We start from the raw sequence: 18,822 nt of genomic DNA on the forward strand, positions 1-18,822 counted from the left end.
CCATTCTTTCAATAAGTATGAAAGGGAAGTAATTCCACTTTTCTTTATTTTCTTTATTTTCACTCTTCTCTTTTATTTTGTTTTGTAGAGTTTTGTTTGCGTTATTTCATAAACTGATTGTTTCTAATTTTTTGGCAGGTCTGCTCCTTCAAAGACAACTGAGATCTTGATATACCCATAGGGGGTATACGTCCCCAACAAGAGCCACTGATGGAGCCTGAGAATTTTATGTCTTCATTCATGAAATTATGATGGGGATATGCTTCTTGTCTTGACACAACTACAACATTGTTTAGATTTGTGCTCTTCACTAGATAGCTTTGTGGAGGAAGGGAATTACAGTAGAGCATTTCAAATCTTAGTAGAATATTTACAACTATTGAATCATTATATAGATTTTTTTGCTATACAAGAGATGAACCCTAGAATAGAGACCTAGCTGACGAGGACATTAGAGAAATTTGATACATTGCTATTTGGAGTTTGTCAGAAGTTCAATCCTGAAAACTACATTATGGTGGCTAATGCCTATGCATTGATTGATGACATTCTTGGATTTGCAAAAAAGTTACAAAATGCTTTTACACAAATAGTGTTAATAGAAACACAAATTGTTCTGTAGAATTTTGTATTTCAGGGGTCGGATTCTCAAACTGTTGAAAAGAAGAGTAGACTCAAGAGGCAAATGCTTGCAAATACCAGTAGCTAATGAGGGAAGGGAAAGCATGGTTATGGGAGAAGGAGGCCCAAGAAACAGATATAATGGTAGCTTTGGAAACTTGTTTGAAGCTTTACGTGTACGTCACAATCACAATTCATTAGCCCCACTTATGGAGTTAGTTGCAATGAATCTAAGGATTATAGGACATCATGAGCAAGCAAGTTAATGAAGAAAGAGGCTTAGACATATGGTGATATTCAGTTGATGCCCTTTGTTCTAATCACATTAAAGACCATCTCCATTTGCATTTATGGGACCAAAGTTGTACAGGAAAAATATATCATGAAAATAGATGATGATGCTTTTGTTCGAGTTCTCTTAGCTCTCAATGAAACAAAGGTTACTCGGGGTCTTTTGTATGGTCGGATATCATTTGATTCTCAGCCACATGGAAATGAGGAGAGCAAATACTGCATAAGCTAAGAGGAATGGCCCCATGAGTTTTATCCACTCGGGCGTATGGTCCAGGCTGTAAGCTAGATTACATTCTTGCGCAATACCAAGGACATGGAATGATGCATTATCTTTGGCAAAAATTTGCAGTAGGGCCTTGATCTTGTTTGATGTGATTAAATTGAGGGCTTAATTTGTATATTATTATTTGTTGATAACACTAGGTGTAGTCTTTTGAAGATAGGAGTTACACAGTATTCATTAAATTCTCTGTCTAACATTGCATTCTTTCGATTATAACAAAGACTGTATTAAAAAACAAGAAAACCACTACACATACTAGTTTGGGAAAGCAAATATCTGTCCATGCAGATAGGTCACGTGCATCAGATTGTCTGGTGTAGAATGTTTGCGATTCTCCTTTGAAGGAGACATTAATGAGCAAACCCTGAGTGTTTTCATGGGACAATCAAACAAATCTATGGCCCTTATATCATGCGTCTGTACTTAGGCTTTAATTTTTATTAATCGATTCCCGATTTCTTTCCTTTCGTTGTAGGTATACGAAGGAACAGATGAGGCATTGGATACGAGGCATGTACGTGTTGAGCAGAGGCTTAAAAGAAACTTCACGCAAATTTGCCTGGAAGCCTGAGTATGGACACTCACCACGAATTGGAGAGAGAAAAGGATTGATGATTGCATTTGACGCCAGTAAGTTTTAGATGGGCATAGAAAGAGTAGATGATAGTGGCCACAGGCGAACAAAGTTACAATGATTAAGCACATACCCAGATGTATGAATTGTTAAAGTGCAGAAGTATGGATAGATTGTGCCTATGGACACCAAATTTTAGATGTGCATGAGTAAAAAGGCAGGAGGTGGTGAAGAAATATAATAAGCTTATTAAATTGTCGGCTAAAGAATTGTTTGTATTTTGATTATTTTATAAAAAATAACGATTGGTCATTTGTTTTGAAAGGGTATGAGATTAAAACACAATTCTTCATAAAAGACATAACCTTTCAAAATATGACCTTTCATTGTCTATATATATAAGATGTAAAGTTCAAATAGGGACAAAATTCATTTTTTTTGCTTTTAAAAAGTGACATTGAGACTGCTTCCTTTGAAATCTATAAACTTTGTTTAGTATTGTTGAAATCTTTTTGTCTAAGAGAGGCTGGATATTTGAACAAAGCAAATGGGAGTTCAATTTTTTGAGTATTGTTTCCAGAAATTGTATGGATCTAGTTGTGTTGGATTGAGCATCAAGATTTTGAGTGTCTTCATCATGATTTGTACAACAATAAATCAGTAAGAAGTTTTATTTGTCTTAGAGTTGAATCATACATAACTCGTCCTTTATAGTTAAGTTGTCCATTTGTTTCTAATTTATTAATTTGATAAGTACATTAAATTGTTCACTGCTATTCAGATTTGATCAATACAAATAGTGTAGGATATCATCTTGTTCTCATTATTTGTATCTATTATGCCCGTGTGATGGTTAAATCATAATAGACTGATTTGAATACATTAAGTTGTGACAATTTGTGGTATCAAATCGACTAAGTTATTAATAAATATCATGCCAACAATACTGTAAGGTTGTATGCAAGAAATGTATGTTTGACTCTATCGCCCAATTAGAATTCAACACTGATCATAAAATTGCTCATAAGTTTTGAACCCAATGCTGACATTTCTCTTTTCTTTCCCTTTGGCAATCTGATTTCATTTAATAATTTGTCTATTTTTGTTTCAGCAACATATAATATCTTAAATAAACTAATTGAAGTTTGAAGATAAATAATCCAGAACGTTTCCTTGATGCTTTCCAATTGAGGAGTTCATTTGATTGCTATGATCTGCTATAAATTGTCTTGGAATTAAGTTTTGCTATCCAAGATTTAGGTAAATGGGCCTTGGTCTAGCGAAACCAAAAGCACAGAGGATTGGAGCCAATCCTGTCAAGTTGGCTAAAATAAGTTAGATACCCAATATCGAGCAGGCAAGGCTCGTAGGTTTCTATCTTGTGATTTTGATAACCAATAGGTCAAGTACTGCCGAGCAACCCAATACAAGCTTAGCACCATAGAGAATGTTGAGAAAACTGTATTTGTCGAGCTCCTTCAACAACCAAGCCCCTTCAATGACCAAGCTCGTTGACCACAAGTACACCCTTCACTAACCAAGTACCACTATTTGGTGACCAAGTCCACAAAACTTAACCAAAATACCTCTAATGATGCAAGATTGCAAGAAAGCCCAGGATGCTCCTACAACACATTTACTTCCAAAGATTCTGAAATACTTCACAGAAGGTGTATGTCCAAACCAAAGTTCATAAGGTGTCTTACTGATGCCTTGTCTAATTTGTACTATGTTCATAGTGTATATTGATGTATTTACTACTTCTCGCCAAAAGATCTTTGATACATTGTTCTCAAACATCATTGCTCTTGTTGCTTCTATCACTATTATGTTCTTTATGCTATTCCATTTTGTCCAGGTTCTTTAGGGGTTGAAAGATGTCTCTTTATACCATTATCTTTACAAAAATTGTTATACTCATTTGAAGTAAATTCTCCTTCCACTCTATCAGATCTCAAACATCTAATCTTCAAACCAGATTCATTCTCAGCTCTAATCTTTATATATCTTGAATTTCTCAAAAGATTCAAAAATTTCTCTAAGAAATGCTACTGACATCATTCTAGTGAAATCATCAATAAGAATCGGAAAATACCTTTCACCATAGAATGCTCTTGTCTTAGTAGAACCAATCAAGTCTATGTACATAATCTCCAACTTCACAGATGTATTAAATTTCTTGCTTGGAAATGAGTATTTCTTATGTTTCACCCTTACACATTCTTTACACATCATGTTAGTAGGCTTCACAATATTCTTAAGCAAATCTCTAACTGCAAATGTAGTATTGACCTTAACAATGTTATCAAAGTTGATATGACAAAATCTCTTATGCCATAACCAACTATCATCCACCTTAGCACGTCCTCTTAGTAGGATTCAATTGAAATGCATTATCTGTTGTCCTTGTACCAATACCAATCAATGAACCATCTTTGTCTTTGACAATGCAAATCTTTTTTGTGAACTACAATTGATATCCCTTGTCCAGTAGTTGTCCAACACTCAAAAGATTATGTTTCAAATCATCCACAAAGTAAAGATCATTGGTGTTAGTCTTTCCATCAAGTATAATAAATTGTTTTCCTTTTATATGGTAGGCTACATTATTTCCAACTCTAACTAATACTCCATTATAGCTATTGAATTCAACAAACTTATCTCCAATCATGTGATGGAAACAACCACTATCAATAATCTAATCAGATTCTTCTTTTTAACTTGTGATACCAAGGTTTTTTCTTCTCTAATTTATTCTTTTTCAGGGATTTCTTCCTTAATAGAAACAAATCCTAATTCATCATTCTCATAATCATGTTCACTCAATTATTCTTCTACTCCAACATTAAATTTCTCTTCATTAGAAAAAAGACATTCCTTAGGCATTCTTGATTTGTTGGGCTTCTTAAACTTCTTTGCTCTCTTAGGACATTTGGAAGAATAATGACCATATTCATTACAAGTCCAACACTTAAATTTTTTTTTTACCTTTAGGTTCTCTTTTCATAAGTAAGGCAAGTCCTTTCTCAATCTTTTTGTCTTCATCCACTTTTGTTTGGCTGCTACTAACATAATCTCCACTTGTACTTGCACTCCTTGTCAACATAGGTGGAACACTCAATGCATTGAAAGCAATTTCAACTTTAGGCAACTCTCTACTTTGTCTCATCCACATTTCTGCTGACTGTAATCTCCCAAGAAGAGTTTATCTTGTAAAATCAGTTGTTAAGGGAATAACTTCTTTAATCATTTGTGTTGTCTATTTGTATGCAGGTGTTAAAGTGTTCAATATCTTCTATACACTTCATCTTCAAATTTTTCTCCTTCACAAGTCTTAATTCTTGTAACAATATCTACTATTCTACCAAAGCAACTTCTTATAGATTCATCTTCCATCATTTAATCATCTTGAAAGAAGCATACCAAGTTATGTAATCTAACCTTCTAAGCATGATTATCATCTTCAAATGTACTTTGCAAAGATTTCCAAATTTCATGAGCAAGTCTTAAAGATTTACCTGAGAAAATTCAGTTTTAGGAAGAGCTTATCATAGTGCTTCTCTTGCAAGCATATTGAACGTGAATATGTCTTTTTGAGCTTCATCACAACCTTCAAGCTTGTCTTCTTCAATCACATCCTTTTTACTCTTAGTAATCAACCAATAACCTAGACCCATGATAAATAACAAACATGTCTTCATGTTTTCCTTCCAACTATCATAGTTAACTCCATCAAACTTCAAACTTATCTTTCCTAAATTGTGCCATAGATCTCCTTAAGTTGTTAAGCTTTTCCATCAAGGACTTAATGCTTTGATATCAGTTGTTAGATAGTAAAGTCCACCAAGATAACTGAGAGGGGGGTGGTGAGTTAGTTATGCAATTGAAACAACTCTCAATATCTTTATTAATTTTGAAATATGTAAATAATAGATGCAACAACCACAAAAACATAACCATACACAACACCAGATTTGTTAAGTAGGGAAACCCTTAATCGGAGGAAAAACCTCGGCGGGGATGGTACCCGCAAGATGATGTATTAATATAAAAGTTCCTTGTGAAAGGATGAAACCTGTTAGGAGTTAGTGAAATACAATCAGTACATATGAGTCCTTGTTAGAAGACTTTGAATCCCTATTAGGAGATTCCAACTTTGTTAGGAGTTGTGCCAACCTTGTTAGGAGTTGAAAGGAAGACATATGGACCCACTGTCCAAACAAATTCAATTCTATCCTCACTGAATAATACAAGTGTACATCAACAATCGTCCAACAACTTCTTTGCCAAATACAATTCCTTGTAGGCTCACCATGCCTCAACTCCACCAATCACTTCTCTGATTCAAAAGATATTCGCATGTAAGTTCACACAATATAATATCATATGAAATGATCTAACTGATCTACACACTCTACCACAAGGAAATGACCTTTCCTTTATACCAAGTTCTAGAATAAATTATTGAGTCAGCCTTGAGGCTTTCCCAATTTACAATAATAATATAGGACCAACTTAAGTAATGTTACATGTTACATTATAATAATACATCTTCTCATTACAAACAATCTGTCAGCTCATAGTCTTCATAACTCTTTACTCGCTAATCATCAGGATGTGCATAATTAACCACAACATCTTCAACATGTCTTCAACCTCTGTCTAAGTTCGCTCAACCATATTCCATCTCTGTTAGGAGATACAAGCAAAACATTAGTACCTGCTTTCCAAAAACGTTGTCTAAAGGTTGCCTTCATTAAATCCATCATAACTCTGTCCAGTCTTCATATTTCCATACACGCTCATAACTGTAGCATCTAGACATACTCTAGAACATATTCCCAAGTGCACATAAGCCAATTTTCAATCTTCGAAGTGCACAAAGCCAAACTCTGTATGTTGCTCTATTGTCTTCACTGAATAACCAATATGCTGACATCAATGAAAAACTCTATCATGAATGCAACACACAACCTCTGAATCATGTCTCCAACACCGCTAAGATACTGCCCTATAAGAATACCATCAGCATCCATGCTAACATAAATGACACACTTTGAAAAATAATCTTTACCTTTCCCACATTCCAATTTTAGGGTCAATACACATTTATCTCCTCTTCTTTATAAACCCTTAGGAAATAGAAATATTTTAAATCAAAAATATTTTTATTTAGAAATTTGTTTCACTATGATATGAAGTTCCATATTTATAATATTAAAATTAAAAAAAACAAAAAACGTCTGCACTGTCCACATCTTTGAAACAAGAACAGAAAATAATTCTTTAAGCCAGAAAAGACCCAAAGGTAGAAAGATACAGGAAAGAAGCCGGTTTGGAAGCTAGACCAAATTGCTCAAACAACAAAGATCAGCAATTCATGTGTCGGAATTCAGAGGATATTTAATCAGTGGGCTATTTTGTTTGTCTGTTGGCTGTCTGAAATTATCAGTAGTGTCATCCGTTGTCTGTAAATTAATGGCAAGGTAAGGAATTAGCGGAGAAATGGTATTAAGTTCACTGATAATTTTAAACGTAGAATGGGACTGAATACCAGTGAAACTGTTTACTCACCTTCAAGGGAGAAAGGAGTGATGAGAGGGGGAAGCAGATATTCCGTCATCAAACGGATTCGGGTGGCGTTAACTCATATTGGGTTCTTCAAGCTAAAAATCCCGCTGGTTCTGTGTATAGTTGTCACTCTTCTTCTCATAGCCTCTCCAACTGGTTCCTTAATGGGATGGCATTATCATCGTTCTCTCCATAATAAGTCTTTAAACTCCAGGCATGCGTTTTATTTACCCCAATTTGGTTCCCCTGTTTTTTTGTAATTCTTCGATTTTACTTTTTTCCAATTATAGTTAATTATTACTGTCCTATTGGCTATGATTCACTTGGGCATCGCTACTTTGGAATTTGAACTGTTGACATGATAAATTTTTAATTTGGGTATTTAATTTTACAATTTTTTTTTCTATTAGGTGAGGTTTAACCATTATTAATCAGACATAGAGCACCTTTCTGCTTGGGAGCCATGTTGTCCATGGTGAGCATGCATGGCACGGATTAGTCCAGGTCATTGAAGGGCGACACCAGAAATAAAACTCCTAATTTGCAGCCCTCACTGGTGTATGGAAAATAAAGGTTTTCCTCTTTAGATCACCGCTAGTTACGACACCAATTTGGGGTATACAAGATTTTGTACACGAGGATCTCACATGAAAAGTTTCTTAGTTACATTACAACAAAGTGCTCTGCCTTATCATCATACCTGGTCTCCTCAACTGATTTGGAAAAAATCAACTCACCTCTGAATTTGAAGTTATTCGATCGGGTTTTGTTTTCTATCACAAAAATAAAATTGGTCCTGTATTGTGGGTTGATTCGAGTTAATAAATGTTTTTTGTTCTTTTTATCATTTAGAAGGGCATTTATATTGATGACTCTATTTGTCCCGCTTTAATACAGAAGATTTGCATCATCGAAGTTGTAATTCAAAGAGTATTGTTCAGTTTAAATACTACAGTTAATAAACCAGACAAATTATAGAGATCATAATGAATTGTATGCATAATTCATGGCAGAGAAATAAGGTTTTGATGGCAAATAAGAGTCCACGCTTAGAGATATGAGCTTTGGCGAAACATGTTCATTTGTTTTAGAAGCATTTAAAGTAATCAATCAATCTCATGCTTGTTCTCGTGGACAAGCATTTATGATACTGGAACCAATGCCTTGTGGAGGAAACACTGAGTTATACACAAGAAACATGTATGGAGCAAATACAATCACCGTGGAAAGATAGCTAATTCAAAGAGTATTGTTCAGTTTAAATACTACGGTTAATAAACAAGACAAATTATAAAATATCACAATGAATTGTACGCACAATTTATGGTAGAGAAATAAGGTTTTAATGGCAAATAAGAGTCCGTGCTTAGAGATATGAGCTTTGGTGAAACATGTACATTTGTTTTTGAAGCATTTAAAATAATCAATCAATCTCATGCTTGTTCTTGTGGACAAGCATTTGTGATACTCGAACCAACACCTAATGGAGGAAACACTGAGTTACACACAAGAAACATTTATGGAGCAAATACAAGCACTGCGGAAAGACAGCTAATTTCAAGAGCTTGATAAGACATCACATAAATATAGCATCAAGAGAGTGAGATAGCAGCAAAATTCTTCTTCTTTTCCTTCATTGTCTATTCCCACCACTAGCAGGAAGTTCATTCTTCTTTACCCTTGTTATATTTTCCCACCACAATAGGACTTTCAAGGGACGATAACTTTCTTACTTCGTCAAGCAGTTCTGCACCAAGGTGCTAAACAATAATTCTTTGGATTTTCTTTAGAACTTCTATGCAGTCATCTAGTCCATACAGCAGACTGATCTGTGGTTGAATGATCCTGCACATAGTTCTTGATATCATATATAGCATTATGCAGAAGGAATGGGGAGCCACTGTGAGCTGTAATTGGTTAATAGAAAATCATCAAAGTAAGCTAGTTGACTATTGGGAGTGTGTATATAGTATGATCTTATAGGTGCAAGTTTGTTTCAAGGCAAAAAGCAGCATAAGGGAGATATGTAAAGTGAAACTTTATTACATATTTGTAATTCTCTTGAAAAGTTCTGCTCTTTTAAAAAATGACAGTTGATTTCAATTTTATAGACAATGCTGTGGCCTCTGTATGGTGCAATAATCGTGGAACAGCTAAGTGAGAGTTTTATTTTTGTTAGTGGTGGTGTGGTAATTGTTTAATGTGGTGGTTTGCAATTAGTGATACTTGTAAATATGTTAAGCAACTTTTTTGCAAAAGGGGCTGTTGGCAAAAGGGGATGTTTTGTTTAAAATAATACATGAAATGAGTGGTTTTATTTTAAGACTCATGTAACGTGTCAGTTTTGTTACAACCATCATTTTCATCCTGCTGCACTGTGCGAGAAGAGGAAGCAATTTAGAGACTTTGTCTCTGCATTTGAGACGTTTGGGCTTGTGCTTGAGCCTCACACATGTTGCAAGTTTGTCAAAGACCTCATGAAGCTCATAGGGAGCAATTGAATGTCTCAGTGAAGTTACTGTACGCAAGAGCAATTCATGTACATTTTCAGAAGCATGTTTAAAACTGAATTGTGAAGATTATGTAGCTAAAATCGAGAAAGGAGTTAAGTTATTTGACAAAGCATGCAATCAACTATAGATTATAGAGGGTGCTTTTGCAAGTGCTAAGATGTAGGTGTCCTTGAAGGTCTCAAGAAAGTTGTAAGCTTCAAAGAGCATAGCAGAGTGGAGGAAGCAATGCTTCACCCTTTTGGAGGTTTTTCATATCAGCTTTCTCCAGGTTAACTTCTTATGTCTATCTCTTTATTGCTGATGTGATACCATTTTTGCACATTTCCATTTCTTGCAATTAATTCACATGCCAAACACTTAATAATTGCATAAAAATAAATATGAATGTTGTTCCTAACAATAATTACATGACACATAAAGAGCTGTAAGGGGGAGTTACACTTGGCGACCAACTTATTACGTACATTTGACCAGTGTTACATGACTCAGACTTTCCTCAGACTTGGCAAGTTGAAGCTTGATTTTGACTTGGACTCGAACTTGGTGACCAGATTTGACAAATTGTAAAACCTGAGAAATTCAAAGATTTAAGGATTTGAAGAATTGTTTCATGCATCCTTTAATAAATAAACCTTAAAAACACAGTAGCCTCATCAAATAGAAGCTACTTTGGTTGCATACACAAGTATACATCAATCACATAAGTAGAGACAACAAATTTTAGTTGAAGGAAAGAACATATTATAGATACATAAATATTGTCATTTGTATACAAAATTCATGGTATTAAAACAAAAGCTAGAAGTCTATGGCTCTGAGCAGCCTGCAAAACTCAGTCTTCCTACATAGACGCCTAAGTTAGGTCCTCGATGATGATGCACAAGTGATATCTGTCTGTATCTCAGTGACACTCACACCAGTGTCCAAGGAGTGTGCTCATGCTCTATCATCCTCCTCTTCAGTGGCCATGACCCTTGCCTTTCTATTCACCTGGTCAACCCAATCAAGGTCCTCATCTTCAAAGATAGGTTCCTCAGCTTCAGTTATCTAATCTAAGCATGGATCAACCTCCTCTAGCTTGATGGGTAATAAGTCAGTATCCAAAATTTGTCTGTGGTGAAGTTGAAGGGTGTAATGAACATAAACTTGATCACAATTTATTGTGCATCGGACTGTATGTGCTCAAACATACTCCGATTGCACTCAAAACCTGAAGCATTCAATGGTTGGCTCAATACTCCAACTGCAATACTCTAAAGATTTTGTACCTTAGCACCAAATCTTTCTCCTGCGCATCTGAGATGAGAAAAAGAAAAAAAGACCATTGTCCAACCTTAAGTTTCAATGTTCAATAAATTTATAAAAAAGGAATTCTTTTTATTTTTGAACATGAAGGCTCATTGAAATAATCCAATAATGGAATGATTGTAGACATAAGATAGTGTTGTCATATAGAGAGTGTTTATCAAAACAAATGCTTTGAGAAATGCATTGGAGCAAGTCACGATATTTAACTTAATGCCCAAAATGCATGCCTGTGGTTTTGTTTTGGATCGTACTGCTATTATCAATGCAGTTAACTCATTTTTCTCATGACAGATATAATAGTATAATACATTATCGTCGGGTTTTTTGGTTCAATTTAATCACCTTGCCTTGTGCCAAGTCAACCGCTCCTATCTCCTCGGCATGTGAAATAAAAAAACCATTATAAGTGGACAAATTTTAAAAGCATTATCCTCAGCAAAAATGATTTGGGTGCTTACCTTAATCCCCTTTTCCATTAATAATATAGCAAAATTTCAAATGTTGAGAGTACTGTGGAAATTACTGTGATAAATAATTTTGAACAACCCTCCTGAAAAAATCAGCTCATTCAGGTATAAAGCCTTAACTTGATAGCCTTTTCAGCTTTTGGGAACACTTGCAGACATTTTTTATAAATGGGAAGGTTAGCATTTTTGTCGTATATTGAGGTCCACTGTATTGCTTTTTCATGTTTCTTTCTTGATTTTGAGACCTTTAGGTCATCACTAGTATCATCTTACCAGTGATGGCTTCGACCAGCTTTTAATTAGTTTTTTGACTATATACTAAATCATTTACTGATTAATGAACAATTATTGGAAACTTATTTCATTTTTGATTTCCTTGCAGACTACGGTACACTGTGCTGATTAATACATGGAGGAGAAATTATCTTCTTAAGCAAGCCGTGGCCCATTATGCATCTTGTAGCAGCATTGATTCTATACATGTTGTATGGAGTGAGGATGATCTACCATCAGAAACTCTTGAGTCAGATCTCCGGAAGTCTGTTTACTCAAAATCTTCAAGCAGTTATAAACTCAAATTCACGTTTGATCTCAATGATGATGACAATCTTAACAACAGATTCAAACCAATTGAGGGCTTAAGAACTGATGCAATTTTTACTATTGATGACAATGTTATAATTCCATGTCCCACCCTGGAGTTTGCATTCAGTGTGTGGCAAAGTGCTCCAGAGAGTATGGTGGGGTTTGTACCACGCATGCACTGGGTTGATGCCAAGGTATTTTGTTCCCATTATTGCAATTCCAGATTTTGATGATTCCTGTTTTAGAACATCACTGCCTTGCATAAACAGTTGACTCTTAGCTGATTTTCATTTTCACTTTGTGATTAGATTTAATAATGTGGCTTTGAAATTTATTTAATACTGTATTAAGTCTTGTAATAATGTGTGTAATCTTCTCTTGTTTAACATGCCTTCTTATTGCTCACAGCTGTCGTATCAATTTTTCTGATGTCTCAAAGATTTGTAGCCTTTTCCTTTACTTGCTTTTGAATTTTCTCTCTGTGTATTTAGTTTCTTTTATTGTAGGTGTGCAGTGTTAGATAGAAGCAAAAATATAGAGTTGACTTGGAAGGTGACTACATAACTATTATCGTGATAAACAGCAATAAGGAAAAGACAAACCGGATACAAGAGACGTACAAAATTACCTTGGGAAAACCCTTCTAAAATGAAGGGAAAAAACCAGCCACACAACAAAATATCACTTTTATTGATAATAAAATTCAAGTGTACAATGTCTGTTGCTAGATGCGATATACATAACATATAGAGAGATTCTTCACATTACAACTGAAGGTCTCTTCAATTTCCCAAAACATAACTCTTTTTTTTCAAATACAGCTTTTCGTATTTCCATGCCTCAACACGTCTTTATATTTAATATTACAATTTATCATAAATGTCCTTTTCAGTTGAAGGTGACCATAACGATACTAATGCCTAGAGATAAAGATCTCTATCACAACTACAATCTCCATTGCTCCCTCTTAGTGAGAGAGAGATCTTTAGCTGAATAGTCACAAAAGGCTGCAACCAAAATGTAGATGATAAAATCTAATCACATAGATCCTAAAAATTCATGGAATCACTCAACATGAAAACTCTGCAAGAAACACAACCAACTTTCTTCATAGACTTGTGTTGTTTTCATGAAATCTCTCAACATGATAGACCTGTAACAATTACTCATTAATAATCATGGAATCACTCAACATGATAGACCTGTAACAATTACTCATAATCATGCAATCATTGAACATGATAGATGAAAATGTTTATTTATAACTAATAATAATGGAATCTCTCATAATGACAAAACTGCAAGAATCACAATCAACTTTCATCATTGAATCACTCAATGATCAATGCTGTCATGGAACCTCTCAACATGACATGTTAGTAAGGTTCACAACCAGCATTTTATCATGGACTGTCTCAACGTGATACAATCATGGACTCTCTCAATGTAACTTCCAATTCCCATCACGAAATCTCTTAATGTGATAACATCATGGACTCTATCTACATGATGTTCACTATGAATCTCTCATAAGTGAAAGAGTTATCAGGTTTTCCTTATAATTTATTATCAATTTCACTTGAATAACAGCTGAAACTCTTTTTCAACAAGAGTCTTGAAATCTACAATAAAGGAAATCACAGCTGAAACTCTTTTACCAACAATAGTCTCAAAACCACAAACATTAGAGCCATGTATAAGAAGGGTAGGGATAGTATAAAGACTCCCTCTCAACCAAGAACAACTCCCTTTGATGTTGAACATCTCCCTCTAAAGATCATTGTTGTTACATCCTACAACCAATAGAGATTAAATTAACATCAACTTATCATATGGATCAATCAAGGACTACTTTGATTAATGCAATAAGATCCTGATTGTATCCTCCCTCTGAAGCTCAAGATTGCCCTCTCAACATCTCACTCTAAATATGTAATCCTTATCTTGTTGCATCCTTCAATCAAAAATATAAAAATCTCATCATAAAATATATAGGGATCAATGTAAAGGGCAATCACAGATTCATACTTTAAACTATAATTACAAAATACTCAATACATACAAAAGAGATTGTCATTTGTATCTACACTTGATGCAATGGTCATTACAAAAAAGATACTAATAACACACATTATGCACTATAATATACGAAATAAAAGATTATCCAAGGCATATAAAAACTTATCTTTATCTCAAGAATTCATGATTTTGAAGATGAAGTCTATCTAGCCCAAATCTCTAGATTATAAGGGCACGAAGAACATGCCCTGTCTCATCCTCGTTTTGCATTCTTTCTGTAAGTCATGGTATCTTTGATTTAGTACCATGGACAATATGCAAAGTTTGACAACAATATGATCGAGAATCGAGTTGAGACCATTGTATTCTCTCTTCTTAGAGAATCGAAACCCCCAGTTGCAGATTAATACTTGTTGAGCCTGCCAGCTTGTATTTGAAAATTGAAAATCTATAAACTTTTCGAGCACAATGATTTTGAAGCCTCGACTCCTTCAATAGATATTTTTGTTGTTCCCAACGAAGCATATATTTCACGAGTCCTTTATTTTATTTTCTTTTGAAACTGACAAATCCATTCTTTAAACTTTGCTACGGCCGACAAATGTTTTTTCGGTTACAAGACATTGACCATAAATGCAGGTAAACGACAATGTCTTCACACGTTCCCAAGGTTTAATAAAAGTGGTGCCATCTCACCATAATCTTACAAGAAAAAAAATGGTTACCAATCACATTTATGAATTATGGCCCATCATCATGTAACTGGTATAGCGGTAGAGCTTGCTTATCTAGCTTGGGATGCATACGAATTCAGCACTCTGAGAATCAACGCTGGCAAGGAAGAATAAGAAAATGTCAACAAGGAGATACAACTAGTTTCCACACAGGATATGTCTAATTCACTCCCTTAATGCGGAAGAAGAATGTCCAATGCCCACCTCTCTTCCAAATGATGAAGTGATAACTCAAGGATAGAGCTCGTCGAAAAAGTTTAACAACAGACAACATGGCGTCAATAGGAAATAGAACCATGCAGGGGAAGAGACAAGACTGTTTATTTCTGCATGTAGTGAGTCTTCCAATGGCAAGGCTTTACTTTCCCGCAAACATCAAAGAATAAATGATGAGAATATTGAAGGCATTAGGAAAAGAGTGATGCAATATTAAAATTTCCGACAACTTCAATGTAGGACCACACACAGATCATCCTTCCTCCTAGAGATTGCACGGAGCAACTGAAGAAATCTTTCTTTAAGGATAAAAATTGAGCGCCTTCTACTCTGAAGGGAAGCTTCTATAAGATTGATACACACAAACACTCTATGAGAAACAAATGGTCTCTTCTCAAAAAAAACCATGGTTACAGGGAGACCTGTCTCCCCCCTAAAAGACGCGTCTCAGAGACTTTTTGCATCTCTGGAGACCTCATAAAAGGTTGGAGACTCCATGACGAAGTCTCCTGAAGTCTCCTAGTCTCCTAATCCAAAAAGTGAAGTCTCCCTGAAGTCTCCTAATAAAAAATTTTAAAAAAATGTAAACAGTTAATATTAAATTATTCTATGTATTTTAGTCCTCATTTTAAGGGTTTTTTAATGGAAAAATTAAGACCAATGGCAATTTAAATGATTTTTTGGAGAGCATGATAGCTGAAGACGTTGAGATCGATGATCGAACCCTTGTGGAGTAGATGATAGTACCATCAACATACTAGTACTAGATAGATTTCTGCTTTTTGTAAACTTTACGAAGTTTGTTCATTTTTGTTTGCATATTGGCAATTCAGCATCAAATTGTGCTTTTTTAAATTTTAAATTTGAATATATAATGATAATCTTAGTGATTATCACTCTGATATGATGATGATCATATGCAATATTCAGAAAACAAGTATGACTATGAGATACAGTAATGTGATTATGCGAGTTTGGAAATATTTGACTATATTAATGTGACATTACTATTATTATTTACTTTTGTTATTTAGTTTTGCAGAATTACTATTTTGTATTTAGTATTAGACTTCTTAAACTATTAAAAAAAACTTTGTTGTCTCCAAGTATCCTAGTCTCCTATTTTTGGAAAATTGCTGTACCGGTACTAGTACTAGTACCGGAGACCTCTAAGTCCCCCCATCTCTCGATGACCTTGGAAAAAACCAATAGACATTGCTGAAAAGCTAAATGAAACGTCGGTGGTTAAAATATCATCTAGTGATGACAAGAACATGCAAGACAAACATATGCGCCACCTCAACCATGGAGAAACCATATTGCCATGACATCTGTTAAAAGAAGAAGAAAAAGGGGAATAAGGAGATGACAATAAATTAAGTATCACAGGAACATATCGAACAACATGAATAGCCTTAATATTGCTGATACACGATATCAAAAAGCATGAATTCAAATGATTCTTCACAATGGAACAAAAGAGAGCACCCAACTCATATTGATAAGACTTTCACTGTGGGACATATGAAGAGAGCCAATACAAAATCAATCCATACCAATCGAAGCAAAAAAACTTGCAACTGCCAAACGAAAACACTAAGACAAAATCACGATACCAAGGCAAAGCATACACAATGCCATACATACTAACTCAGCAGAAAGGAGAAAGTCAGGTGATGAAAGAACAACTTGATCATAATTAAGGAAGTTGCACAATCTCAATAAGAAACCTTTTGATGTCACAAAATCCTAACTGGTGACAGCCATGAACATCATTGACCACGGAAAGGAACATATATTTTATGCCCACTAGGAAGAATGAACACAACAGCAATTGCCATAATAATAAAATCTCCAATATGGCATAGAAAAGAGTTTCACAAACATAATAGGAAAGAAGGAACTCTCCTAGAATTAACATAAACATTTCCTTCAATTCTGTAATCTAATTTGGCTTTGATACCATGTTATATATTTGCTCAGAAAAATAAAGATAAATAGCAATAAGGAAAAGACAAACCAGATACAAGAGACACAAAATTACCCTGGGAAAACCCTTCTAAAATGAAGGGAAAATCCCAACCACACAACAAAAGATCACTTTTATTGATAATAAAATTCAAGTGTACAATGCTTTTTGCTAAATGCGATATATATAACACATAAAGAGACTCTTCACATTACAACCAAAGGTCTCTTTAATTTCCCAAAACATAACTCATTATTTTCAAATACAACTCTTCATATTTTCATGCCTCAACGCATGTTATATGACACATGCCTTTATATTTAATATTACAATTTATCATAAATGTCCTTTTCCGCTGAAGGTGACCATAACGGTATTAATGCCCAGAGATAAAAATCTCTATTGCAGCTACAATCTCCAACAATTTTAAACTTGGAAAGTGACTGCATAACTATTATAAAATGACAAATACCTGTATCCATTTTAACAATGCAGTGTATGTAAAGCTAACAGAACAAACTGAAGAGAACAATCAACTGGCAAATTTTTGAGGGATGCTGAAAACCAGTTGCTCTACGTGTTGAGGATGTACCAACATAGAAATATAGAAAATTCCATAATAGTTGTAACAGGCACTCTCCATCAGGCTACCTAACAGGCCATAAAATTTCAAGCTTGTTGCCTCTCTATGTAAATTCCACTTTGTGGCTGTAATGCAGCTACCTTTTAGACTATAAAAGGCAATCAATATAAAAATCCATGTAAGGTTCAGTCTAGATTACAGAGGACAAGCCATAAAAAATATAAGCCTAAAATCCAGAAGGGTTAGATTAGCAAGAGATCCACTTTAAACATCACTCATGAAACACCACATGACTACCAGTTCAGAACAAAAAATGGATAGCTAAAGAAGAATATAAGATTGGAGTAACCAACCTACAATGAGGATGAGCACAACTGAGTTTAAATTAGAACTACAAAATGAAAAGCTGGTTGGGCCTGAATTAACTCCATCTAGCATCATGGGTTTTAGCAACAGATGAAACACTCTAGTGAAACCATTAAGGCTAAAACAAACCTAACGAACCCAATAAAGGATTGGTAGAAACAAGAATTATCCAACAATTAGAATATTTGATGGTTTCTTATCAAGTTAGCCTGAAGATAATTTTGAAAATTAGTAAACAACTTACATGCCCTAAATTGATAAAATATCAAGATGCAGAATCATGGAATAGAAGGGCAAGGAGGGTTGGAGCCAAGAGAATGTAACAGGAGGGTTCAAGCCAAGAGAATGTAACAGGAGGGTTCGAGCCAAGAGAATGTAACAGGCCGGAGGCTTGTCAATGTGATCAGAGTAACTGCAACAAATCTCTGTGGAACCATGCATTACCAACTGGCAAAAGCATCCACTCTTACTACAAATCTTTGAGTGCCTTTTCCTGTTGTGCTATGTCTAATGTTTTCCACCTTTTAGTAATCAACAATTGTGGGTACTTTGGTTCATAGAAAGGAAATTGAAATATTTTGCTGATTGTCATATTGAAGATGCATCACTTTTTTGTTTATGCTACTCTTCTGTGTAAGAAGGGATAGTTAATTGTAATAAAACTTACTTTTCCTGCTTTCTTCAGATAGTATGGCCTCAGCGCTCAACTTCATATAAAT

General features: G+C 34.7%; 1 protein-coding gene across 2 annotated transcripts in view; it reads left to right on the forward strand.

Moving 5' to 3' along the window:
* Nucleotides 1-7,060: 7,060 nt before the first annotated feature.
* Nucleotides 7,061-18,822, forward strand: part of LOC149531840 (glycosylinositol phosphorylceramide mannosyl transferase 1-like) — a 93,867-nt gene continuing 82,105 nt past the window's right edge. Inside the window, exons 1-2 of one of the 2 annotated variants that reach the window (XM_089810009.1) lie at nucleotides 7,061-7,557; nucleotides 12,014-12,410. In XM_089810009.1, coding sequence (XP_089666135.1) covers nucleotides 7,313-7,557; nucleotides 12,014-12,410 — 642 coding nt within the window. In that variant the 5' untranslated portion in view covers nucleotides 7,061-7,312. The remainder of the gene's footprint in view (nucleotides 7,558-12,013; nucleotides 12,411-18,822) is intronic. The other variant, XM_089810010.1, reaches the window with a different exon arrangement.

The sequence above is a fragment of the Cupressus sempervirens genome, chromosome 11 (assembly GCF_028749045.1).
Source record: "Cupressus sempervirens isolate cs-2001-9-10 chromosome 11, ASM2874904v1, whole genome shotgun sequence".
Classification (NCBI taxonomy): domain Eukaryota; kingdom Viridiplantae; phylum Streptophyta; class Pinopsida; order Cupressales; family Cupressaceae; genus Cupressus; species Cupressus sempervirens.